This window comes from Chiloscyllium plagiosum, chromosome 19 (assembly GCF_004010195.1).
Source record: "Chiloscyllium plagiosum isolate BGI_BamShark_2017 chromosome 19, ASM401019v2, whole genome shotgun sequence".
Taxonomy (NCBI): Eukaryota; Metazoa; Chordata; class Chondrichthyes; order Orectolobiformes; family Hemiscylliidae; genus Chiloscyllium; species Chiloscyllium plagiosum.
The window spans coordinates 49,264,516-49,290,574 of record NC_057728.1 but is presented as its reverse complement, the minus strand read 5'-3'; the positions used below and the strand labels follow the sequence as shown (position 1 = coordinate 49,290,574).

Here is a 26,059-nt window from a genome sequence, read left to right as displayed (position 1 = left end):
CTGAGCCGCCTTCTTGAACTGCTGCAGTCCATGTCCTGCAGCTTGACCCACAATGCCCTGAAGGAGGGAATTCCAGGATATTGACAAGGTGATAGTGAAGGAATAGTAATATACTGCCAAGGTCAGAAGTCACATGACACCAGGTGATAGCCCAAAAGGTTTATTTGAAATCACAAGCTCAATTAATCGGATAATAGGTCATCCCTTCACTTGCTGTTCAGCTGTTGACACTTTACTCATGCCGTCTGACACTTTTGGTCACCTGCAGAAACTTATTGTTCAATCTGTCAACATTCCACTCACACCAATTGTGCAATCTTTTGATCTTTCTGCCTATAAATTCTGTGCCTGTGTGCTTCTCTTCACTCCATCTAGTGAAGGGGCTATGCTCCACAAGCTACTGATTTCAAATAAACCTGGTGTTGTGTGACTTCTGACCTTGTCCACCCCAGACCAATGCTGGCACCTCCACATCATATATTTCCAGGTCAGGATGGTGATTGGCTTGGAGGGGTACTTGCAGGTGGTGGTGTTCCCATGTATCTCCTGCCATTGCCCTTCCAGATGGAAGTGGCCGTGGCTTTGGATTTGATTGGATTTACTACTGTCATGTACCAAGATATAGTGAAAAGCATTGTTTTGCCTGCTATCCAGACCAATCATACTTTGCATAGGTACATTAGGGTAATCGAACACAGTGCAGAATATAGTGTTACAGCTGCAGAGAATGATCAACTCTAGTATATGAGAAGTCTGTTCTTAAGTCTGATAACAGCAGGGAAGAAGCTGTTTTTAAATCTTGTGGTATGAATTTTCAAGCTTTTGCATCTTTTACCCAATGGAAGAGGGTGGAGTCTTTGATTATGCTGATAGCTTTCCCAAGGCAGTCAGAAGTCTAGATGGAATCAGTAGAAGGAAGGCTGTTTGCTTGTTGGACTGGGCTGTGTTCACAAATCTGTCATTTCTTGTGGTCTTGAGCAGAACAGTTGCCGTATGACGCTGTGATGCATCCTGATAGAATGCTTTCTATGGTGCAACAATAACTATTTGTAGGAGTCATTGTGAAAATGCCGAATGTCCATAGCCTTTTTACGAAGTAAAGGCATTGGGGTGCTTTCTTGACTGATGATGTGGATGGTAGATTGTTGGTGATATTTACTCCTAGGAACTTAAAGCTGTTGACTACGTCAACCTCATCATCATTATTACTGACAGGGGCAGTCCTCCACTCCACTTCCTAAAGTCAATAACCAGCTCCTTCGTTTTTCTGACATTGAGGGAACATGGACTGCTTCAGTATCTGCATGAATGATGCTGAACTTAGAGCATTCATTGGTGAACATCCCCTTGTCTGACCTCATGGTGGAGAGAAGGTCATCGATAAATCAGCTGAAGATGGTTGGGTCTAGGACACTACCCTGAGGAGTTCCCACGAAGATGTCCTGGAGCTGAGATGACTCACCTCCAACAACCATAACCATCTTCCTGTATGCCAGTTCTGACTCCAACCAGCAGAGAGTTTGCCCCTGATACCCATTGATTCCAGTTTTGCTAGGGCTCTTTGATGCCACATATGGTCAAATGCGGCCTTGATGTCAAGGCTGTCACTCTCATTTCCCCTCTGGAATCCAGCTCTTTTGTCCATGTTGAACCAAGGCTGCAATGAGGTGCGGAGCTGAATGGCCCTGGAGGAACCCAAACTGGGCGTCACTGAGCAGGTTATTGCTGAGCAGGTAGTGCACGATAGCACTGTTGACGTCGCCTTCCACCGCTTTACTGACGATCGAGAGTAGACTGACGGGGTAGTAATTAGCCAGGTTGGAATTGTCCTGCTTCTTGTGTACATACCTGGGGCAATTTTCCACATGTCGGGTAGGTGCCAGTGTTGTTAACTGTAGTGGAAGTGGAGTGGCACGTTCTGGAGCAGAAGTCTTCAGTTCTATTGCTAACATGTTGTCAGGGCCCATAGCCTTTGCAGTATCCAGTGCCTCCAACATTTTTTGACATCATGTGGAGTGAATCGAATTAGCTGGGGACTGGTATCTGTAATGCTGGGGATGACTGGAGGAAGCCAAAATGGATCATCCACTCATCATTTCTAGCTGAAGATAGCTGTGATGCTTCAGCCTTATCATTTTCACTGATGTGTCGGGCCCTTCCATTCTTGGCGGTGGAGATATTTGTGGAGCTTCCTCCTCCAGACAGTTGTTTAATTGTCCACCACCATTCATGACTGGATGTGGCAGGACTGCGAGCTTAGATCTGATCTGTTGATTGTGGGCTCACTTAGTCTGTCACTTGCATGTCAAATAGCACAAGCAACAACTAGTCCTGATTGGTAACTTCACCAGGTTCAAACCTCATTCTCAGGTATGTCTGGTGCTGCTCCTAGCATGCTCTCCTGCGCTCTCCATTGATCCGGATTTGATCCCGTGGCTTGATGGTAATTGTTGAGTGAGGGATATGCTGTGCCATGATGTTACAGATTGTGCTGGAGTACAGTTCTGCTGCTGTTGATGCCCCATAGTGCATCATCAATGCTCAATCTAAAGTTGCTCCATCTGTTTGAAGTCTGTCCCATTTAGTACGGCGATAGTACCACACAATAAGCTGGAGGGTATGCGAAGGCAGGTGTTCGTCTCCCCAAGAACTGTGTGGTGGTCATTCTTACCAACACTGTCATCTGATTGATCAGAATGGGGTCAAGTATGTTTATCCCTCTTGTTGTTTCCCTCACAACCTGCCACAGACACAGTCGAGCAGCTACGTGCTTTAGGAGCCGACCAGCTCTATCAGTAATGCTGCCGCCGAGCCACTCTTGGTGATGCACATTGAAATCCCCCACCCAGAGTATATTTTGTAGCCTTGCCATCCTCAGTGTTTCCTAAAAGAATGAGCAATGGATGGGATCAGAACAGGCAACAGGAGCTGGTCATTTAATCCCTTCAACCCACTCCAACATGCGGTGAAATCATTTTTTACTCACTCATGGATGTGGGTGCTGCTGGCTAGACCAGCATTTATCGCTCATCCCTAAATATCCAGAAGACAGTTAAGAGTTAACCACATCACTGGGGTCTGGAGTCACATATAGGCCAGGGGAGGTAAGGATGGAAGATTGCCTTCTCTAAAGGACACTAGTGATTCAGACATTGGTAGGGGTCACATGGTTGCCATGAGGATGTTTATTCCAGTTTTATTTTCAATCGAATTAAAATTTCACCTTCTGCCATGATGGTATGTCCCTAGAATTTTAAGTTAGGCCTCTGGATTTCCAACCCAATGACGTTACCACTCCTGCACTGCCTCTCTATCGTGACTGGTCTTCTACTGCAATATCTGGAGGTGGCCATGAGGGTTTAGGGAGAGTTGGACTGCAAAAGGAATGAAAGACATTCAGACAGGAAACAGCATTCACGCAACACTCAGAGTCTAAGGAATATATTTAAAGAATCTCTACAAATTTGCTAACAATGGGCTGTAATGTGGCAGGAGGTTAACAATCTGCAAACGGGGTTAGTCAAGATTCCCAGGTGACAGGAACGGAACAGATCCCTGGAGGTTAGCAATGGGAGAGTGGCGCTGGGGAATATTAAAATGGGACAGGAATAAATCTGGGCATTGGCGCAGGATTTGGTGCCCGGTTTACATCAGTGGGGTGTAAAACCTTTCCACAGTGAAACGAGAACTTGCATTTCATCTACAGAGAACAGCCAGCAGTGTTTGAATTGTAAAGCCACTTGCAATTTCAAAGCACAGTCTCCATCAGAATGATCATAAATCTCTTTCAGATCCAAACGAATACTCAGCAAGGTCACCAACAGCTAAAAATAAACACAACCCATCAATCGGTGTTGCTGATCCCAGTGAAGACTTTATTAAGATACTTAAAGATAAGGTAGGTGACACAGAATGCGGAAACCCAATGTAAAACTAACACCAACCTGTAACTCTGGCACTTCTCTGTCAACTGCTTTAAATTGGAATGAGTTCCTTCAAAACTGGAGCCTGGTTTGCATCAGTGCGGCTGAGATCTGTGAGGTTACACCTGGGTCAGCTGTAATAAACATTTCCGGCAGTGGCCAGTGCCACTGCAGACCAGAGTTGGTCATTTGGTCTGATACAGTGTTACTCAATCGAAACCACCATCCAGCTCCTGGTGTGTAGTCCTGTAGGTTACAGTTTGGGTCAATATCCTCGGACGCTGTCCCAGCAGCACTGGGGAAGCACTTTACCACATGGACCGCAGTGTCAGGAAGGACGCTCACACCCACCTACTCGCAGGACAACTAGCAAGGAGCAATAAATATCAGCCGTGCTGGTGATATCTGGTAATGAATGTGGAAGAGTGGAACTTCAGAGAACAACAAACTGAACTCTCATCTCCTTCTAACTGATGACCTTGTCAGTATTTTGAAGCTTATTCAGGTGAAGTGAATTTCTGACAATCTCCTGTGCAAACCTGTCTTACTTTATCTATTTTATGAGGGGCAGCATTTTTCTGAATTTAATTTTTCGGTCTCTTGGTTATACCCAGCCAGTGGCTGTGCCGATTATAGGGGGACAAGGTGAATTACACGTGACCTGTTTGCACATCTCAGCATTTTCATCTGGTGTATAATCACTTGCAGCTGCAAAACTGCTATATCCTCTGCTGTGACGCAAGACATTATTTAAAACTGCTTTATGTTTGTGGTTTTGGTTCAGCACCAGTGAATTCTGCCCAGATTTATCCCATAGAACAGATGCTGTTGTGGAGCAAGACAAGACTGCGGGTCTGAAATTGGTATTGGGTGCATTGGTGCCCCATTCACTCCACCGTCAACTTAATTTGTCATCAATCCCATTCCCTTGCATCGCAGCAACCATTTTGCTCAGAGCAAACTCCCACAGTCAGCAGTGTTGAAAGCATTAAGAGAATGAGTAATGTTTTTAGTGCTGTCGGTTGAGGGATAAATATTGGTCCAGGTCACCAGGGAGAAATCACCTCCTCTTCTAGAAACTCCTGCCATGGATTCTTTTCATCCACCTCAAAGAAGATTTTAGCATCCTGTCTGAAAGGCAAGCATTTTGACAATGCAACACTCTATCAGCCTCAATATAGGTGCAAAGCTCTGGGATGGGTCTTGGACCCGTAACACACGGACCAACAGATTTCAGAGCAGCTTCTTCCCCACTGTTATTAGACCTCTGAATGCACCTCTAAAATTACTAATCTAATATTGATTTTGCCTTCTCTGCACCTTCTCTGCAGCCATAACATTTTGTTCCTCGCCTGGTTCGAGACAACTTTTAATAGGCAGCTTTTACAAATGCACACTCTGCTCAGGCTGAGGGCAATGTCATCAATTGTTTCATTAAAAATCTGTAAAACATTGACCTAATCATGAAACGTTCTGCAGCCAGGGATGCAATGGCACAGGGAAGTCTATATGTAATCCTATGAACTTGTATGGTATGATCTGCCTGTACTGCACACAAAACAAAACTTTTCACTGTACCTAGGTACATGTGACAATAATAATAAATCAAATCAAATCAAATCAAACCTTCTGACTCCGAGCCAAGGGTACTACCCGCTGAGCAACATCTCACACTTCTTCATGATGACAGTAGTTCTTGGAATGTTTAGAACACAGAGGGAAGGAGGCCAGTTATTCCATCAAGTCCTTGCTAACACTTTGTGAGAATAACTCACCTAATCTGATTCTCATGGCCCTGCAATTGTTTTCTCTTCAGGAGCTTTTTCAAATCCCTCTTGAGAACTCTGGCTGAACCTGTTTCCACCACACACACTACTGTCCATATTTCGTTTTCTGCCAATCCGTAGATCAGAAGTCACTGGGTCTGCACACCTATCGACTTGTGTGGACACTCAGGACATTCCCATATACTCAGGTCGACCCTAATCACACATTTTGTGAAGAGGTTTCTCCTCTTGTTTCCATTGATGTCTGTTCCAATGACTATAAATCTGTGCCCTCTGATTCTCAACACATCTGGCCACAGTCTCTTTATCCACTCTGACTAGACTCTTCCTGATTTTGAATACTTTGAGGAGAAAGTGAGGACTGCAGATGCTGGAGATCAGAGCTGGAAAAGCGCAGCAGGTCAGGCAGCATCCAGGGAACAGGAGAATTGACGTTTCGGGCATAAGCCCGTCTTCAGGAATTCGAATACCTCTAACAAATCTCCTCTCAGCTTTATTTTCTCTATCATTTCCAATTTCTCCACAGAACTCATTGCCTTATCCCTGGAGCCATTCTCAGAAATAGTGTTTAGTTTGCATTGTGCTGGGAGTTGGAGCTTGACACAAGTGGAGGAAGATTTTCTGCCATTCCGCTTCACTTCATAGTCCAGTTGGGTCTTTGACTGTCGATTTGCATTTGTAGGCACATAATGCACATTCAACTCAGTGAGATTGGATATCAGGAATTCAGTGGTAGAGGGCAACATTATAAATTATTATATAAAATCTGAGCAACATTAACCTAGTTACAAAACGGCCTGCAGCCAGGGATGCAATGGAACAGTGAAGTCTAAACATAACAATGACATAGATGATGGTATCAGCCAGCAGATGGACTGAGTTCAGATGGACTACTGTACTGATGCAAGATTATTATTCATTTGTTCTAGATGGAGGAAGCCTGTGCATCTGTCCTCCATGAGTTTGCCAAGTATGACAAAGAAGCCAGTGGTTTGGTAAGTAGCTGATTCATCACAGAAGATGTTGTCCATTTTATCTCTCCTTGCAAATGTGAACTCCAACAGGCTCTGTGTAGGGAACTGGAGAGACTGCAATTACCTTTCAGGTTCCACCTCGATGCAGCTTACTGCCAGGTGCTTCAATAAATTCTCTGATGGAGTTTTGATGGGATCGTTGGGAAATTAGAGATTTATATGGAAGACAAAGAATGAGCAGTTAAGTGGCAAATGAACCAGGTGGGCATTTATTTTAGACAGTGCGTGAAAGGACGGTGTAAGCAGATTCCCTAGTGTAAGTAGATTGGAAATTGGAATATTTGAAGAGGATCCTTTCCCAAAGCTTTGGGCAAAGAGCAGGGGATTTGGACTAATTAAACTGTTCATTCACAGAGTTGGCATAGGCATGATAGGACAAATGGGCTCCTCCTTATCTCTAAATTTGGCAATTTTTAATTGAAATACAAGAGAATTATTCAGAGAATGCTAACTATATAGCTTTCCCACTTTCTTCCTAATCCCAAACTAAACCCACTGGTGTCTCACTGGTGTATGCAATAATTATTAAAATAATCCCACTGTTCTGTTCTCCCTGATATCCTTGTGTCAATCCCAAACTAGTCCCACTGCCCCTTTTTCTTCCCCATGTTCCTGAATTAATCCCAAACTAATTCCACAGCGCCATTCTCTTCCCATAGCTTTATATCTATTACAAAATAATCCCACTGCTTTGCTCTCTTCCTGTAGCCTGATATCAATTACAAACTAGGAGCATATTACTGCAGATGCAGAAATCTGTGCTGAAACAATAAAAAAAATTGTTTTCAGTACCAATTCCAGTATCTGCAGCAATTAGTTTGCAATTAAATTTTTTTTTGTTTTTAATTACAAACTAATCTCACTGTCCTGCTCTGTTCCTGTAACCTTGTATGAAATACAAATGATTCCTACTGTCCTGCCCATGGACTTAAATCCTCTTCTTATTGAATATTTTCTTTCAGTAGGGGTTTAGATATTTTGAGTTATGCGGTGTTTCATTTTACATTTCAGATCAGCAAGACTGCATTTCGACATGCGCTGGCAGATCTGAAAATTTCAATGTTTGTCATGGATTTGGAGCATCTGTTAGCAAGGTACTGATGGAATTTAACTGCTGGTACTTTATAACTTGGATGGAAGAGATTACATGTGATATTCCTGCTCTGGCTCAGTGGGTAGCTCTCTCACTTGAGTTTGAAGGTTGTACGTTCAAGTCCCAGTCCAGAAACTTGAGTGTTTCATCTAAATTGAAGTTCCAGTGCTTTTCTAAAGTAGTCAAGCAGATGAGGTATTAAACTGAGGATCTTGTGTCCTCTTAGTCAGATGTAAAAGATCCCACTTTGCTGTTACTTTGAAGATGAACAGATGATTCTCATCAGTATTTATCCCTCAATCAACACTTTCATCAATTTATTTGTTCTTTATGTCACCAACCTATGCCGCTTCTCATTTTGTGAACTGGATTTTCAGAGTTTGGTTAAAAGCATTCTAAGAACAGGATGAATCTGCTGTAGCCATTACCAAATTCAAAAAGCCCCGTTCATATGAAAGAAAACTTTCACGAGCAGGAAGTTTCCACAAGTTATATCAGCTGAAGTTTCCTGATTAAAGCTCAGAGAAAGTCTTCCTCCCTTTGTATTGTGTAACTGCTGCTCAGCGTTTTAGTGAATGCGAGTCAAAAAGTGTGGTGCTGGAAAAGCACAGCTGGTCAGGCAGCATCCGAGGAGCAGGAGAGTCGACGTTTGAGAGGAAGGTGGAGCGGATAGGTGGGAAGGAAGATGGGCAGGTAGGATAGGTCAAGAGGGCTCCCTTTAGTGAGTGCGGAGGGGCATCGGCTGCAGTGATGGTGAAGTAGGGACTCCTGGTTGCAGTAGGCCCAGAGGGTGGACTCTTTCGGTGGTGGCAGGTCATCGACTGCAGCGGTCCCAGTGCCTGAAGCGGGGGTTCCTGGCTGTGGTAGGCCTGGAGCAGGGACCTTGCAGAAGTCCTGGAGCTGTGTTTGGGACCCTGGCCAAGGAAGATGAACTCTCTTTAAGTACTTGCTTTTTATTCTTTTGTACCTCAAAATGGCGCCAGTTTGTGGCAGCAGAGCAATTTGCACCGTATCTCCCTAGATATACCTGACAATAAATCATTCAGAAGAAGATGAATTCAATTTTAGCTGCTTGTAAAATTCTTGTCCCGTGTCTGCACTACACAATGACTAAACTTCATCAATGCTGGGTTTGCTGTAAAGAGGCTTAAGATATTATGAAAGATGTTTCAAAATGCAATTATTTTGGCAGGGAGAATAAAAGAGTTGAATATTATTTAAATAGAGAAAGACTGCAGAAAGCTCTAGCACAGATGGACTTGGGGATCCTAGTGCGTGAACCATAAAAAGTTAGCGGCCAAGTTCATTGGGTAATAGGGAAGGCAGATGGAATCCTGGTCTTTTCTCAAAGGAAATGGAGTATAAATATCAGGAGAGCTTGTTAAAAAAACTATATAAGGAACTAGTAGGACTACAGCTGGAATACTATGAACACTTTTTGTCCCCTTTTCTAAAGAAAGATATGAGGCATTTGAGTTGATTCATAGAAATGTCGAAACTTAGAAAATGGTTCCAGGAGTAGGCCCTTTGTCCCTTTGAGTCTGTACCACCATTCAACATGATCATGGCTGATCGTACAATCTATTCCTTCTTTTTCTACATACCCCATTGATCCCTTTAGTCATAAGGGCCACGTCCAGCTCCTTCTTGAATATATCTATTGGACTGGCCCCAACATCTTCCTGTAGGAGAGAATTCCACAGATTCACAACTCCCTGAGTGAAGGCATTCTTCCTCATCTCAGTCCTGAATGGCTTACCCTTACTGTGACTTCTAGTTCTGGATTTCCCCAACATCGGGAACATGCTTCCCGCATCTAGCCTGTCCAGTCCCATCAGGATGTTAAATGTTTCTATGATATTCCCCCCTTATTCTTCTAAATTCCAGTGAGTTCAAGCCCAGTCAATCCAGTCTTTCCTCATATTTCAGTCCTGTCAATCCGGAAATCAGTCTGGTGAACCTTCGCTGATATTCCTCAGTAGGAATTTCCTTCCTCAGACTAGGAGACCAAAACTGCACACAGTATTCAAGGTGTGCTGGATTGATCCCTCCATACCCTAGATTTTCTTATGAGGAGAAGTTGAGTTGGTTGGGCTTATACTCATTAGAGTTTGGAAAAATTGACACCTTACTGAAACATACACAATTCTTAGGAGATTTGACAGGGCAGATGAGGAGAGGTTGTTTCCCCTTGTGGGAGAGACTGGGACCAAGGGCATAATTTCAGAGTAAGGATTTGTCCATTTAAGGCAGAGATGAGGAGGACTTTTTTCTAGCAGAGGGTGATGAACCCATGGAACTCTTTACAACAGAGATCTGAAGGCTGAGACAGACACATTTCTAATCATTAAGGGACTCAAGTGTCATGGAGATAAGGCAGGAAAGTGGAATTGAGGATTATCAGTTGAGTCATGATTTCATTAAATGCAGGAACAGACTCAATGGACTGAATGGCCTAATTCTGCGACTACGTCTTATGATCTTAAAATTGAATCCATTTCCATGCTTCTAGCAACCTGAAGTCATTTTTAGGTTAGTTTATATATTTCCTGATCACTTACACCAATAGGAACAGGAGGAGGCTATTCAGCCCCTATTGTAAATGATCTGTATTTTAACTCCATTCCTCACTCCCTCACCCTTAGGTTTCCTCACAGTTTAACATCCTCATTCACCAAAATAATGCATCAACCTCAGTTTAGAAATTTTAAATTGACCTACAACCTCAAGGGAGTGAGTAGAAATTGGTAGGACTATCTCTGGGCTAGTAACCCAGAGCTGAAAATGTGTTGCTGGAGAAGCGCAGCAGGTCAGGCAGCATCCAGGAAACAGGTACACCTATCACATTTCCGACGCCCCTCCCCCAAGTCCCTCCTCCCTACCTTTTATCTTAGCCTGCTGGACAAACTTTCCTCATTCCTGAAGAAGGGCTTATGCCCGAAACGTCGATTCTTCTGTTCCCTGGATGCTGCCTGACCTGCTGCGCTTCTCCAGCAACACATTTTCACCTCTAATCTCCAACATCTGCAGACCTCATTTTCTTCTCAAAGATAGTAACCCAGAGGCCCAGGCTAATGCTTTGGGGGCATGAATTCAGAATCCCAGCCTGTCGACTGATGGAATTTAAATTCAATTATTTGATAAACCCGGAACTGAAAGCTCATTTTAATAATGCTGAACATGAAACCCATCATCAATCATGTAAAAGACACATGGACCACTTTAGGAAGGAAAATTTTGTGTACTTACCTGGTCTGGCCAATGTGTGACTCCATATTCACAGCAATGTGATTGCCTCTTCAACCACCTCGGAAATGGCCTTGCACATCACTCAGTTCAAGGACAATCAAGGATGACCAACAAATGCTGGCCTTCAAAAACCGAAAGAACTGCCGATTCTGTAAATCAGCAACAAAAACTGAAGTTGCTGGAAAAGCTCAGCAGGTCTGGTAGCATCTGGTCTTAGCTGTGACGTCCACATGTGTTACAAGAATAAAACAAAGTGTGTGCTGCTCTTCCTCCAAGACTGCTTCATATTTGAGGATTAAAATCATTGACAAGGCTGCAATCTTAATGATCCAGGATGATGCAGCATAAAATGGTTCTTTTTTGCAACTGGTTTTAATGGCCAGCGATTCTTTTATATCTCTGTTAAATCCCAAAACTAAGTGATCCTCCCTTTTTGTTCTCTGTTTTGTGTGACAATAATGAGAGATGTCAAACTGCTCATGTTGCCAATGGTGGATTGTCCTTCCACTTTATGATAAATATGCTGTGTTGCTTTTCTGCGGAGAATTTATGCACCTGGAATTTTTGCAGCAGCTGGTGCGAGCTCCAGAAAGAATCAATTTTATGCAGACGTAGCTATTCAGGTTTGTGAGCAGCATCAGCTGTTGAGAGCAACGTGACCTGTTTACTGTTTGGTCTCATTGCTGTTTTACATCCCTTTGGTCAGAAAATTGAGATTGAAAACTCGCGTTTTGTAATTCACATGGTCCGAGAGGTATAACTGCACTGCCCGTATTCAATGGCAACAATTTGCATTTGTAGAAATTTTCTAAACAATCTGTTTAGAGATGTTACTACTCACCTCTGAAGCAGATGGGACTTGAACCCTGGACTCCCGGCTGACAGGTAGAGAGTCTACCACTGCATCCCTGCCAATTTGCAATTTATAGATATTTTCTAAGCAACTTTGTTAGAGATGTCACCGCACCTGTGGAGCAGGTGGGACTTGAACCCAGATCTCCTGGCTCAGAGGTAGAGATACTACCACTGCTCCAGAACATCCCTGCCAATTTGCAATTACGTAACGCCTTTAACTTAATAAAATTCACTTAAGTGGCATTAAGCAAAATCTGAGCCACGGAGGAAATTGTTATGGCAGGCAACCAAAAAGCATGATCAAAGAGTAAAGAGCATCTTAAAACAGAATCACAGGCTGTTACAGTGCAGAAGGAGGCCATTAGGCCCATTATGTCTGTACCACCTCTTCAAAGTTAAAAATCACACAACACTAGATCATAGTCCAACAGGTTTATTTGGAAGCACTAGCTTTCGGAGCACTGCTCCTTCAACAGGTGGTTGTGGAGAGTAAGATCATATGACACAGAATTTATAGCAAAAGATTATCGTGTGATGCAACTGAAATGATATAATTGAAAAAAGCTGCATTGTTTGTTAAGTCTTTCATCTTTCAAGAATGACCTTGTTTGTTTCAGTTCTTTCATATGTTTCACCTCTTCAAATGAGCATCATTATCTGCTAAACGAAAGTGAGGACTGCAGATACTGGAGATTAGAGTCGAGAGTGTGGTGCTGGAAAAGCACAGCAGGTCAGAGGAGCAGGAGAATCAATGTTTCGGGCAACAGCCATCTACTGTCAACCTCCTGTTTCATCCCTGTAACCTTGCACATTATTTCTATCCACGGCCTTCTTGAATGCCTCAATTGACCATGCCTCTATGCATTCTATCCCTAACTACTTACTGGGTGAAAAAGCTCTTCTCACCTGGCTTTTGTTTCTTTTGCAAATTATTTCAAATCTGTGCTTTCTGGCTCTTGATCCTTTTTAGGAGCAGAAACAGTTTCTTCCTGTTTACTCTATCAAGCCCAAACATCTTTTTTAAAAAATTCTCCTTATAGCCTTCTTCTCTCCCAGGAGAACAGTACTAACTTCTTCAAGCTATCCTCAAACAGGACAAAGCTGCAGTGAGATGGAAAGGTTCAGGGACTGAATTCCAGGCTTTATGGGCCAGGTAGCTGCAAGCAAGATCCTGGGTAGTGGTTGAATAAGCCTGGGGCTGGAAAGCAGTCAGAATTAGTTGAGCATGAAAATCTCAGAGTTGTGGGGCTGGAGGAAATTACAGAGATAGAGAGGGGCAAAGGCAGGGGAGGATTTAAAAACAAGGAAGCAAATTTTAAACTTGGTGTTATTTAAACAGGAGCCGGTATGAGTCAGCAAGCAGAGGGGTTGCTGGGTGAATGGGACTTTGTGAGTTTAGGTATGGCAGCAGTTCTGGGGGACCTCAAGGTCATGGAGGTTAGAACGTAGGAGGTTGGTCCGCAGTACATTGGAATAGTCAAATCTCGGCATAAAGAAGACATGGATTTGGGTTACAATGGTAGTTGAGCAGTGATGGAGCTGAGGTGGATGATGTTATGGATGTGGAAATGGATGGTCTTAATATTGTGTGAATATGTGGTTGCAAATACATCCCAGAGTCAAGTACAACATCAAAGTCTCCCTAGCTGTTTGCTGAAGAGAAGGATGAAATCAGTGGCTAGGAAACAGAGTCATCAATGAGAACAGATCTAACTTTCACCAAGTAACATTCATCCACTGCCCACTGGGCTCACTGGTCTGGCAGTGCCTCATATTTACAACTCTTATTCTCACACTCAATTCCCTCCACAGCCTCAACTCACCTCCCAGTATGTGTAAGTATCTGGCATCTGGTTCTTTCCTCACAGCATCTTCCAAGCCCCTGGCATTCAGAAGGACTTAGGGAGCAGATGCATGGGAACACCACAACCTGCAATTTCCACCTCAAGCCAGTCACCATCCAGACTTGGAAATATATCGCCGTTCCTTCATTGTCGCCCTGTCAAAATCCTGTAACTTTCTTGCTCACAGCATGATGGGTGTATCTACAGGAAATGGATCGTAATGGTTCAAAAGGCAGTTCACCACCACCTTCTCAAGAGCAACTTCAGTCTGTTCCGCCATTCGGTAGGATCATGACTGATCCAACATTCCTTACATCCACTTCCCTACCCTTTCCCCCGTAACACATGATTCCCCTAGTCACTGTTCTAATCACCATGATACACAATGTACAGTGACACAGGTGACTGGGTAATGTGTTTGAGTGTTGTAGAATGAGTCGAAGAGTCTGGCGCTAGAAAAGCACAGCTGGTCAGGCAGGAGAGTCGACATTTTGAACATAAGCTATTCACCAGGAATGTTATAGAATGAGGGAATAATAAGAACATTGAAACAGGAGGAGATCATTCAGCCCATCAAGTCTGTTATAGAGTCATATATTCTGTCATTCAATTAGATTAAGGCTTATCTCTGTCTTAACAGACTGAGCTTGTGTCATATAAAGGTGTAAGGTAATTTGATGGCAACCTCTAAGATCCTTGACAGGGTGAATATGGAGAGAATATTTCATCTTGCGGAACAATCGAGAACAAGGGGCCACTGATTAAAACAAAGGAGTTGTGTCACGTGACTGAGATGAGAAACATTTTTTTCTTATTAGGAGTAGTGAGTCTTTAGAACTCTCTTTCCCAAAAGATAGTGGTTGCAGAGAATGTGAATATTTTTAAGGACAAGATGGATAGATTCTTGATAAGCTAGGTGGTGTGGGGAAGGGAGGTGAAAGGTTGTTGAGGACATCCAGGAATATGGAATAATTAGAGCAACCATGATGTTATTGAATAGTGGAGCAGGTTAACACGTCTGAATGCCCTACTCCTGCTCCCAAGTCACAGCTATTCACCTCGCTAGCTATTTGGGGGGTAATGTTCCAGATTTCTCATTCCCCTTCTTTCATGGAATTATAAAATCCCTACAGTGTGGAAGGAGGCCATTCAGCCCATCGAGTTAAGACCAACCCCTCTGAAGAGCATCCCACCCAGACCCACCTCCCAACCTCTCCCTATAACCCTGGATTTTCCCATGCCTAACCCACCTAACCTGGACACTATGGGCAATATAGCATGGCCAGTCCACCTCCTCTGTCCATCTTTGGACTGTGGGAGGAAACCCTTGCAGAAACGGGGGAGACAGTTGCCCGAGGCTGGAATTGAACCCAGGTCCCTAGCGCTGCGAGGCAGCAATGCTAACTGCTAAGCCTAGGCTGAAAAATTCATTGACATTAACTCGAACACTGGAAAGAAATCTCAGCTGCTCTTTGAAAGAGGACTCATGGCATATTGAGGGGACAGACTGGTCCTTAATTTAATTCCTCACATGAAAACTAACATGTCTAACAGTGCAGCATTCCCTCAGTATTGCATGTGGCCTGTCAACTTGGATTACTTATTCAACCCAAAGCTCAAACATCCAGCAAACACTGTGCAGGTCAGGCAGGTATTTGTGAACAGGATAGCTGAGCTAATGATTGAAACTTAATTGAGCCACGGGAACAGACACAATGGCAGGTACCAGGGCAATGGGTGGAAAAATCCATGTTGAATTCCCGTGTGTTGGGAAAACAGACTTCAATTAACATGAAGGTGGAAACAGCGACCGGATCTCAATTAGGTTCATTGACAGGGCATTTGGCACTAGTTATCCCTGAGTCCACTGGAATTCCATTGTGACTCAGCGATTCAATGGGAGTCACATGATTTTCCAATGCTTCCTGAAGACTGCCCATGCTACTGGAGTTGTGAGCCTGTGTGTTTGTGTGAGAGAGAAGGAGACTTGGAATCAGACACTGATTGAGGGACTAGGAAGGGGAAGCTGTTGAAAGATACACTCTAGCCCTTGTCTTCAACCCCTTGGCCTGCCCCTCCTCCATGCAACACCTTGCAACCAGCATCGCACCCTCACTCATGTTTAGCCTGGGGTTCATCATTGATCCTGTGGCCATTTTGGGTGCATTATCAGCAGTTGCCACTGGTGTCCCATTGGTGCTAACAGTAATGAAGAGTCTGTGACCTCTGGTTGGCTAAAAGTTCTCAGTAAGTGGGATTTCTACCCCTCAGGTCCTCAATTCTGCAGAAGGCCCAACGGTGGCCAGTTAAGTGTCTGATGGCCATTTGGTTCTCTTAAGCCTACCCCACGAAACTGGGGTGGTTTTGACCAGTTGTCAAAACAGTGGGTTAGATTCCTTTGTGCCCTGTTAGATTCCGCCTGGTATTTCAGATCTGATAAAAGCACTTGAGCTCATAACCATCAGGCTGACAGAGAGAGTGAGCCACTGTTGATTTTGAGTGCCTTCTCTGCTGAGATTCTGATAGGTCATAACGGTGGCAAAGGCCCTCATCTGGGACACTGGGAAGCTGGTGGCGGTGGAAATTTCACCAGGAGTCAGTGCCATCAAGATAGAAATGAAATTCTTCTCCTCAATGTTTGCAATGACCCAGAAAGCAGAGTCATGCAGCAGAAAAAACTCACAGCTCACACAGTTGAGTTGGCCAATCAAATAAAGTTCATAGTTCATCAAACAAATAGCTCTCATTCTGTATCCCCAGAGGTTTGACTGATTTCTCTCCTATAATCATTCAGGCTGTTTCCCAAAGGAAGATGTGTCTGAAGAAGATTTATGCTGCATGTGTGTGAATCCATCTATTATACCAAACCGAAATAGGAAACTGCATTAAGCCTGTGGTACCTTCCTTCACACTCTACAAGTTGGAATCAGCCTAGGTTTTCAACTGCACTACTTTATTTAAGAACCGACTTCGTCAATCTTACTTTTTGTATAAGAAACGCTTCCTTTAAGTCTACAATGCCCTGGCCATTTCTTGCAATTCAATTGGAGTGATATTCTGAATTTAACTTTTCCAATCCCTCAGTAGCATTGGATTCTGGTTATGTCATACTTTGATTTTAAAATCCTCGTTATCAAAATGTTTCATTAGTTCTAAGACCAGCATTTTAAACTTTAATAAGTGTAAGCATGTGTGAGCATGAAAGCTCAGGGAGCTGAGGTGAACTGACAGACTAAACAAGGATACAGATCATAGGCGACACATGATGGCTCAGTGGTTAGTGCTGCTGCCTCACATTGTTTCTAGCCTTGTGGAGTCTGTATATTCTCCCCTTGTCTGTGTGGCTAGCCTCCTACAGTTGAAAGGTAGGGTAGGTCGATTGGCCATGGTAAGTTGCCCCATAGTGTCCAGGAATGTGTAGGCTAGGTGGTTTAGTGTTGGGAAATGCAGCGTTACAGGGAGAGGGTGGTGGGATGCTCTTCAGGGGGTTGTTGGACTGAATGGTCTCTTTCTGCATTGTAGGGATTCTATAATTTATGAGACACATTACAGGGGATATTTAACAATACTCTGAATAAATAGATTCCTTCCTACCGCAAAGTATAATTCTAAGGGGAGGCTGATTGAACAAAGATATTCAGGAAAACGTCAAAATTGGGTAAAGATCACATAACTGTTCCGTGAGTGGCAAGTCAAATGATTGATTAGAATGCAGAGAATGACTAAAAGGTTAATAAGGAGGAAGAAATTAGATTATGGAAGGGAGCTAGCTAGGAATGTGAAAGAAGCAGATAGCAAGAGTTTCTCCAGCAACTTAAAAAGGAAAACTAAGTAATGTGAGCATGGGTCCTCTAGAGAGTGAGAATGGTAAGATAATAGTAGATAATAAGAAAATTATGGATGAAATGAACAAATATTTTGCTGCTTCATTACAGACCATACAAAAATAATTCCACTCACAGCTTCAAATCTAGAGATGGGAGTAAAAGAGGAACTGAATGAAAAACAATCACAAGGGAAGCAGGAGTTACAGATGGACTTCATCCTAGGATCTTAAAAGAGGTTGCTAATAAGCTAGTAGTGTTAATTTTCCAAAATTCTCTCGATTCAGGAAAGGTTCTATGAGACTGTGTCGTGGCAAAAAAAAACCCTCTATTCAGGAACAGCTAGTTCTAATGAGTCCTGATTCAAATGTGAGGGTCCAAACAGTCTATTTCTGCCATGTAACATTACAGAATCCTAAACTTATTCTGGTGGAATAATGTTATGGGCCGAAGGGCCTGTTTCCACACTGTAAGTAATCTAAAAAAAAAAAAAAAAAATGAGGGTCCAAACAGTCTATTTCTGCCATGTAACATTACAGAATCCTAAACTTATTCTGGTGGAATAATGTTATACCAAATGCACAATTTCTTTTTTCTCTGATTGAATCATTGTGTAAGAAATAATTGATTGTTAAATGTAATTCTACCCTTTATTCAGATTGAATTTAAGACGAAAGGATGGGTATGTGGATTATGTAGCATTTGTGGGAAAACTGCAAAGCAGATCAAATCTGAGCCTGTTCCAGAAGATGATGCCAAGGTTAAGTCCCAGGTAACTCAACCAGTGGGAATGCATGGATCTTGTAGATGGTGGACACTCTTTGTGTCAATGCACAGTATATGAATGTTTAAGGAGGTGAATGGGATGTTGATTGAGGGAGCTGCTTGGTTCTGGATGGGGTTGAGCATCCTGAATGTTTTCAGAGAAGCTCCTATCCAGACATCACACTCCTGGATGTATGTAGATGGTGGAAATGCTCTTTTAGCCATATTTTTTATTTAGGCGGTGGCATAATGGTAATGTCACTGGACTCATAGTCCAGAGGGTCAGGCTGATGTCCTGGACAAGTGGGTTTCAATCCCTCATGGCAAATCTGAAATTAAAATCTAATAGAATGACCACCATGTAATCTCTGTTGATTGTCTATAAAAAAAGTTCTTCCCTTCACTAATACCCTTTTGGAAAGAGAAGGGTATGGAATGCCCTGCCTGCAACAGTAGTAGACTCGCCTACTTGAAGGGCATTTAAATGGTCATTAGATAAACATGTGGATGATCATGGAATGGTGTAGGTTAGATAGGCTTCAGATTGGTTTCACAGTTCAGCGCAACATTGAGGGCCGAAGGGCCTGTACTGCATTCTACGTTCTATCTGCCATCCTTACAACGTTTGGTATACATGTGACTCCATATCCACAGCAATGTAATTGTCCCTTAATTCTGAATGGGCAATAAATGCTGACTTAGCCAGCGATGCAAGCATCCCAAATGAATAAAAATAATGTGGTTTGTCCAACCAAGCCTCAAATCAATGGCCGTGTCACCTTACAGTGGGGGCTTGGAGCTTTCCACGCTGATCCTATTTCCCTTCTCTAACCCTGTGCCCTATCACAGCTTTCAGCTTGAAGCATTTATATTTCGCAAATGACTAATTCACCTCTAATACCTGCTGTTCAATCTCTTATTGGTTTCTCAGTGATGGAGGAGCTTTGAGGGCCGCTAAGGGCAGTCTGACTGCCTCTGAAGCAATGGTTTGTTTGTTGAACCAGTGTCACAGGCTCTACCTTCACCTCTTGGCAGCATTCAGGTACCTACATGCTTATACTTTATATATTTATCTCAAACATGCACCCTTGCTAATGAATGAAGGAAAGATCAGATCAAGTTGTAACTGGGTGATTGAAGAGTGTTTGATTTTGCAATGGATTGTGACAGAATTTCCTTCCAGTTCAGTACCTCTCAAAGTTCTAGTATGAAGAACATAGTTGAGATTAAAGGAATATTTTATCATCCTCACCCGTGGTGTATAAACTATACTTGAATATTGTTAAAATAAAAAAGTTACGTTGCTAACACCTTTTGGTTTGCACTTATCAGACAAATTCAACCCTTTATTCAGATTGAATTTATAATGTGCGAATAATGTAGTGTTTGTGGGGCAACTGCAAAGCAAGTCAAATCTGACCCTTTTCTGAAAGATGATGCCATAGTTAAGTCAAGAGGCTGGTAGTGGTGTAGCAGAAATGTTAGTGACCTGGTACGCCAGAGTTCTAGGCTAATGCTCTGAGATCATGGGTTCACATCCCACAATGGTAGATGATGAAATTTCATTGTAATGAAAACTTAGAAACAAAGCTAGTTTGATGGTCACCATGTAACAAAAGTCATTTTAAAAATCCATCTGATTCACCAATATGAGTTCAGGGAATGAAATCTGCCATCCTTAGCTGGTCTGGTCTTTGACTCCGTACCTGTAGCAAAATGGTTGACTCTTAATTGCCTTCTAACATTTTGGGGTGGCGTAGTGGCTGAGTGGTTAGCACTGCAGCCTCACAGCGCCAGGGACCCAAGTTCAATTCCAGCCTGGGGCGACTGTCTGTGTGGAGTTTGTACATTCTCCCTGTGTCTACATGGGTTTCTTCCAGGTGCTCTGGTTTCCCTCCAAAGATGTGCAGGTCAGGTGAATTGGCCATGCTAAATTGCCCATAGTGTTAGGTACATTAGTTAGAGGAAAATGGGTCTGGGTGGGTTACTCTTTGGAGGGTCAGTGTGGACTTGTTGGGCCAAAGGGCCTGTTTCCACACTGTAGGGAATCTAATCCAAACATGGTCTAGAGAGCCAGTCATTTCAAGGTTGATTAGGGATGGGTAACAATGACCCTCACGCAAGAATTCTTTTTTAAAATTGCCAAATTTCAGATGGTCACAACAGTTTATACCACAGTTGGGTTGGTTTGGGTTGTGGTGAATGAATCCAACATGAAAAGCTTCAGCAGTTCTGGACTAGGCCCGTATTCCATATAAAAGCATGTAATTAAACAGGGATCCAATTCAGATATTTTAAATGATTAAAGGATTTGATGTAGACAAGCAGGAGGCTGGAAGAACACAGCAAACCGGGCAGCATCAGGAGTTGGAGAAGTCAACCTTTTGGAGTGTAACCCTTCTTCAGGACATGGGATGGTGTCAGGGGAGGGGTGGTGGTGGAGCAGTTTGGGTGCGGAGAGTGGAGTAGTGAGGTAGGGATAGGTGAGCACAGGTAGAGGGTATGACCTAGTTGGTTGATGAAAGGAATGAATCCATTTGGTAGCTGGATTGAAGGGTCAGTCAGAGGATTGGAAGGGAGGGGGAAGGGCTGGAAATGGAGTCGGGGGATGGGAAGGGAGGTTATTTGAAATTGGAGAAATCATTGTAGATTCCTCTGAGCTGTAGGCTGCCCAGGCAGAAGATGAGGTATTGTTCCTCCAATTTGCAGTCTGATTCGCTATGGCAATGGAGGATTTGACAGCATTGATAAAGAGGAATCTGTTCCTGTGGTGGAGGGAATCCAAAATGATGGAGGAATAATCTTAAAATTAGTTCAGGATGACGTGAGGAAGCACTTCATCACACAAAGAGTAGCAGAAATCTGAAACCATGAATCTCCCTAAAAAAAAGTGCAGTTGAAACTGAAGATCAATATGAACTTTAAAAATTGAGATTGATGGATTCTGGTTAGGTAAGGATGTTAAGTGCGATGCAACCAAGATAGAATATAGATTTGCTATGATCTAATATGAACATGCCAACATACAAAATATAATAGAGTGGAGAACGAGACTAGAAATGCCTTCTCCTTGCTCATATACCTTTAAATGTTGCTGATAGGAGACACGTTGTCAAGGCTTTTTGTCTTGCTAGGATACAGGAAACAGATTTGAAAAAGGATGCCAATCTACACAACATGGAAAGAGGGTGCTCATTGACATGGAGGTACATTGAGAACAGTTAACTGTCACTCTTCATTTTCAGACCAAGCAAGTAGATTCTGATTTGTCAGGTTGTTGCCATGGGGATGCAGCAACGATTGGCAGTCTCCATGATGCTTTTTCTGCCATGAGAAAGGTTCATTGTGAGTGCAAATTTCTTTTACCTACATAAAACAGGCTCCTGAATGATGGGATTGATATGCCCTGTTTCAGCAAAAGCAGAGGCTTAGGGCCCTATTCACGAGTTGCTAGTGCAACTAAACCTGTAGCAGCTGTGCTGTCAGAGTCCCAACATGGAAAGTGACCAGGAAAATAGGCTTTCAGTAAATAGTTGCAGAGATTTTCCAACTAATACATTGAGGAATGACAAAAAAACCAAAATAACTGCAGATGCTGGAAATCTTAAACAACATCATAAACTGCCGGAAAAGCTCAGCAGGTCTGGCAGAAATCGGAGTTAACACTTCAGGTCCAATGAAGGAGGGTCTCTGGACCTGAAACGCTAACTCTGATTTGTCTCCACAGATGCTGCCTGAACTGCTGAGCTTTTCCAGCAATTTCTGATTTTGTTTCACATTGAAGAATGAGCCTATTTGATTGCTTCATTTCACTGGTAGTTTTGATGGAATTCATTACGCTAGGTAAAAAAATTCTTCGATGCAGCTACAGATGCTAATGTTGCAAATGTGTCATCTACTTCTCGGACATATAAGTGTTCAGAGGTTAGTGATCATTCCATCAAAGACACACTTCTCATGACAACCAATGAAAATATTCACAAGCGCGGGGTTCCCACGGTAACACCATCTACATGGGTGTGCATCCATCCTAATAATCTTTCATATATATTGTTTTGTCTAATTTTTTGACCCAATAGAAAAGTCAAGGGTTGCACGCAAGAGGCAGTTAACATTCAAGCATTTAAGGAAATCATTGAGAAGAATTTTCAGATCCAGGTCTCAGCAAATCAACTTGATAACATTGTGGGGAAAATCGGTGACCCAGGAAACATGTTGGTATCCTACTCAAAGTTCCTGGGCCTCTTTCAAAACCGGTGAGTTTAATATCTGAGACATGTACAGTTTCTGAGTGAAGTAAATGCAACACCTTTGCTCATTCTATATTTTTTAGATTAGATTCCCTACAGTGTGGAAACAGGCTCTTTGGCCCAACAAGTCCACACCAACACTCCGAAGTGCAACCCACCCAGACCCATTCCCTTACATTTACCCCTGATTAATGCACCTAACATTACGGGCAATTTAGCATGGCCAACTCACCTAACCTGCACATCTTTGGACTGTGGGAGGAAACCGGAGCACCCGGAGGAAATCCACACAGTCACGGGGAGAATGTACAAACTCCACACAGACAGTTACCCGAGGCTGGAATTGGACCCGGGTCCCTGGCGCTGTGAGGCAGCAGTGCTAACCACTATGTTGTTAGCAGTACCAGGAAGTCTGATATTTTGAAAAGTATCAGTGATTGTTGGGAGTGATGTCCATCTTGTTGTGACCAGACTAATCAGTAAGAGCATCAAGGGTAATGAGGAAAAGGCAAATCATCAGATCTGCTATCATCTCATTGAATTGTGGAGCAGATTCAAAGGGTCAAATAGGTAACTGCTGCTTTTACAACTTATGGTGTTATAAATACAGATCTGTGGTAGACAAATTTGGATTTCTTGCTTACAAATAAAAGAATATTCAATATATTTTCTGGTTAATTGTTTTGAAATTACTTTGGCAGTTCTTATGTTGTGTGGTGCAGCTTTCATTGAAAATTAACACATTGGAGTCACAGTTTAATTTTCCACTTAATGAATTAGATGGACTGAATGGCCTCCTTCTGAGCTGGAACAATTCTGTGATTGTACAAGGAGCTCCGATTCATACAGCCAGCCCTAGATTGATTCCTTCTTCTTGTTATTTTCCTTGTTTGTAATGTAGACCCAGCACAGGGGAGCTGAAGCAGGAAGTAAGCCAGTATTCCCTTCTCTTGAATGATAAGAATTTCCGAATAGATAGAATCCGTTACTTGGACAGGTTCGGGAGTGACTGGGCGAGATACAGCAATGCACAGAAGCCACGCTCTCTTCAAGAGGTAAACTGGATCACCGCAAATTTTAAGTTAATCTTAGAATTTGTTGGGAAAGTGACATTGAGGTTAAAGGTATATGCTGCATATATCAACCAGCGATGAGGGAAGAGATCCCTTGTAAATTGTGAATTATCACAGGTTACTGACAGATTTCTACTGCTCCACTGTTAACCTTCACATATAATTGCCTGTTAAACTCACCACAGAATTGTTAAGGTTGGTATTTAACAGCATAAAAACCCTTTTAATGGAACAATTTCTATTCTTGCAACACTAGTCAACCTTACCCAGCCGAGAAAGGCAACTGTCCAAAGTTTGGAGGCTTGTTCCTGTAGTAAGTTGTCCTCAGAATCTTTTTATTCTTTATTTGTTTGTTGACTCTTTCTTTCTCGTTTTTTTCTCTCTTTCTTAATTCAGTTTTTTTCACAAAGGATTACAAATGAAATACAGCACAGGGGAGGCCATTTGGCCCAACCAGTCTGTGCTAGCATTCATGCTCCACTTGAGCTTCCTCCCATCTTTGGGGAATCTAAATCTAATATCAGAATTCTCTCTTCCCTTCCCCCTCATGAGCTTGTCAAGTTTTGCATTGGGACAATGTTAAAGTCGCTACATAAATGCATCCTGTTGATCCAAGTCTGTAAATGTGATTGTGATATCACAAACATTTAAAAGACATTTGGGTATGTACATGAATCAGAACGGTTTGGAGGGATATAGTTTAGTTTGGGAATATGGTTGGCATGGACTAGTTGGACTGAAGGATCTGCTCTATGACTCTACACCTCTCTAAGTTTAAACCTAATACTGATTTTGCTTTTGTGCACCTCCTGTGCACCTTGTATGCCCCATTCTATCTAAACATGCTATGATCTGTGATCTTATATGCTATAATCTGCCTGTACTGCTCACAATACAAAACTTTTCACTGCACTTAGGTACATGTGACAACAATAAATCAAGACAAATCAATCAAATATACTAGCTGGATAAAGCCTGAGGAAGTGTTTGTCCTCTCCTGATAGTGTGTCCCTATTCCAAATCTTGCAGTTGCGAGCATTAATCTGGGGCCTCCTGGAAAGAAACTTTCGCTACTTTTGTCAGACTTTCATAAGCGTGTGCATCAATGATGAGTGTGGAGCAGATAAGGAGAAGCTGGATGACATATTGCTGAGGTAAGATTACCAAACACAACATCAGCTCTTCGCTATTCCCAGTAGTTACCTTTGAGAACGTTTGGAATTTGTTTACAAGGTGGTATTTGGTGAGGAGCTGTCTAATAACTGCAAAATACCGCAAATGTTGAAAATCCGAAATAAAAAAATAGAGAGTGCTGCAGAAATCTTGCAGCTTGAGTGGAGACAGAAACAGAGCTCTCTTGCCACAAATGCTGCCAGATCTGCTGATAGCCATATCTAATTCAGTCTACACTCTAGTGTTCAGTCAGTCAGGTTTCTTGATGTGAGTCTTTTTAAAAATTGATGCTCACTGTGACTGATGGGTTAACTCTGGGTGTGAACTCAAAGAAAAGTCAACAAACTGCACAAACAGTTAGAAGCCAAGAGCTGAAGTGTGGATTAGATATTTAAAGCATTGTAAAAAAAGAGATACACACAAAGAAAGAGTCATCTCTGCTTAGCTCTCAGATGTAAAACATACAACATATTCCAATTGGGAAATGTCATTATAGGGAGAGGTATAATTTGCTGTTTGCTAAAACTGAGTCAAAAAATACATTAACTGCTTTCTAATGAGAATGTGACATGGGACCAGCATCACAATCGATATCAGAGACTCAAACATTACCTCTTCTCTCAAATCAAACTCTGCCAGCCACTCTGTTGTCTCACAGATGAGCCTCTAGTTAAACAGAGGCAAGACAGAAGCTATCAAATTCACTTTGTGTCTCACCCCAATTTCACCCTCACCGAAAGATCCCATAATTCTTGGTTTCTCATTTCAACTATTTCCCCTAGCCTCTGTCCATCCCTCTTTTCTAAACACATTGGAATCATTCTTTTACAATTATTCACTGTTGGGATATAAGTATTGTTGGCAAGGCTGTATATTTGTTGCCTTGTGAAAGAAGTGGCAGGCTCTCATCTTGTGTGTGTTTGATAAAACTGAATGGGTTTAAAAGGTAGTTAGGTGGCAACCACATTATCATGCAGCTGGAGTCACACAGAGGGTGCAGACTGGGCAACCTGCCAGGCAAGAAAGCCCAAGGTGCATCTCCTTCATCTTCTCCTACACTGATAAAACAACAATGAAGCTATTGATCAATCGTAGTGTAGTGGCCAATCTCTATCATTGAGTGAAAGCAGATCCAGAAATGAGGTTTGGAAATCCCCCACACCCCATGGTGGAGAGCTTTGGGGACCAG

The 26,059-nt window shown here is 42.7% G+C and overlaps 1 protein-coding gene across 1 annotated transcript in view; it reads left to right on the top strand.

Annotated features, from left to right (window-relative positions):
• LOC122559441 overlaps positions 1–26,059 on the top strand; it is a 99,059-nt gene that overhangs the window by 65,397 nt on the left and 7,603 nt on the right. The window contains exons 9-16 of the mRNA XM_043708891.1: positions 3,792–3,898; positions 6,640–6,705; positions 7,756–7,838; positions 18,268–18,381; positions 19,306–19,416; positions 22,454–22,630; positions 23,526–23,679; positions 24,727–24,851. Of these exons, the coding sequence (XP_043564826.1) occupies positions 3,792–3,898; positions 6,640–6,705; positions 7,756–7,838; positions 18,268–18,381; positions 19,306–19,416; positions 22,454–22,630; positions 23,526–23,679; positions 24,727–24,851 (937 nt within the window). The remainder of the gene's footprint in view (positions 1–3,791; positions 3,899–6,639; positions 6,706–7,755; positions 7,839–18,267; positions 18,382–19,305; positions 19,417–22,453; positions 22,631–23,525; positions 23,680–24,726; positions 24,852–26,059) is intronic.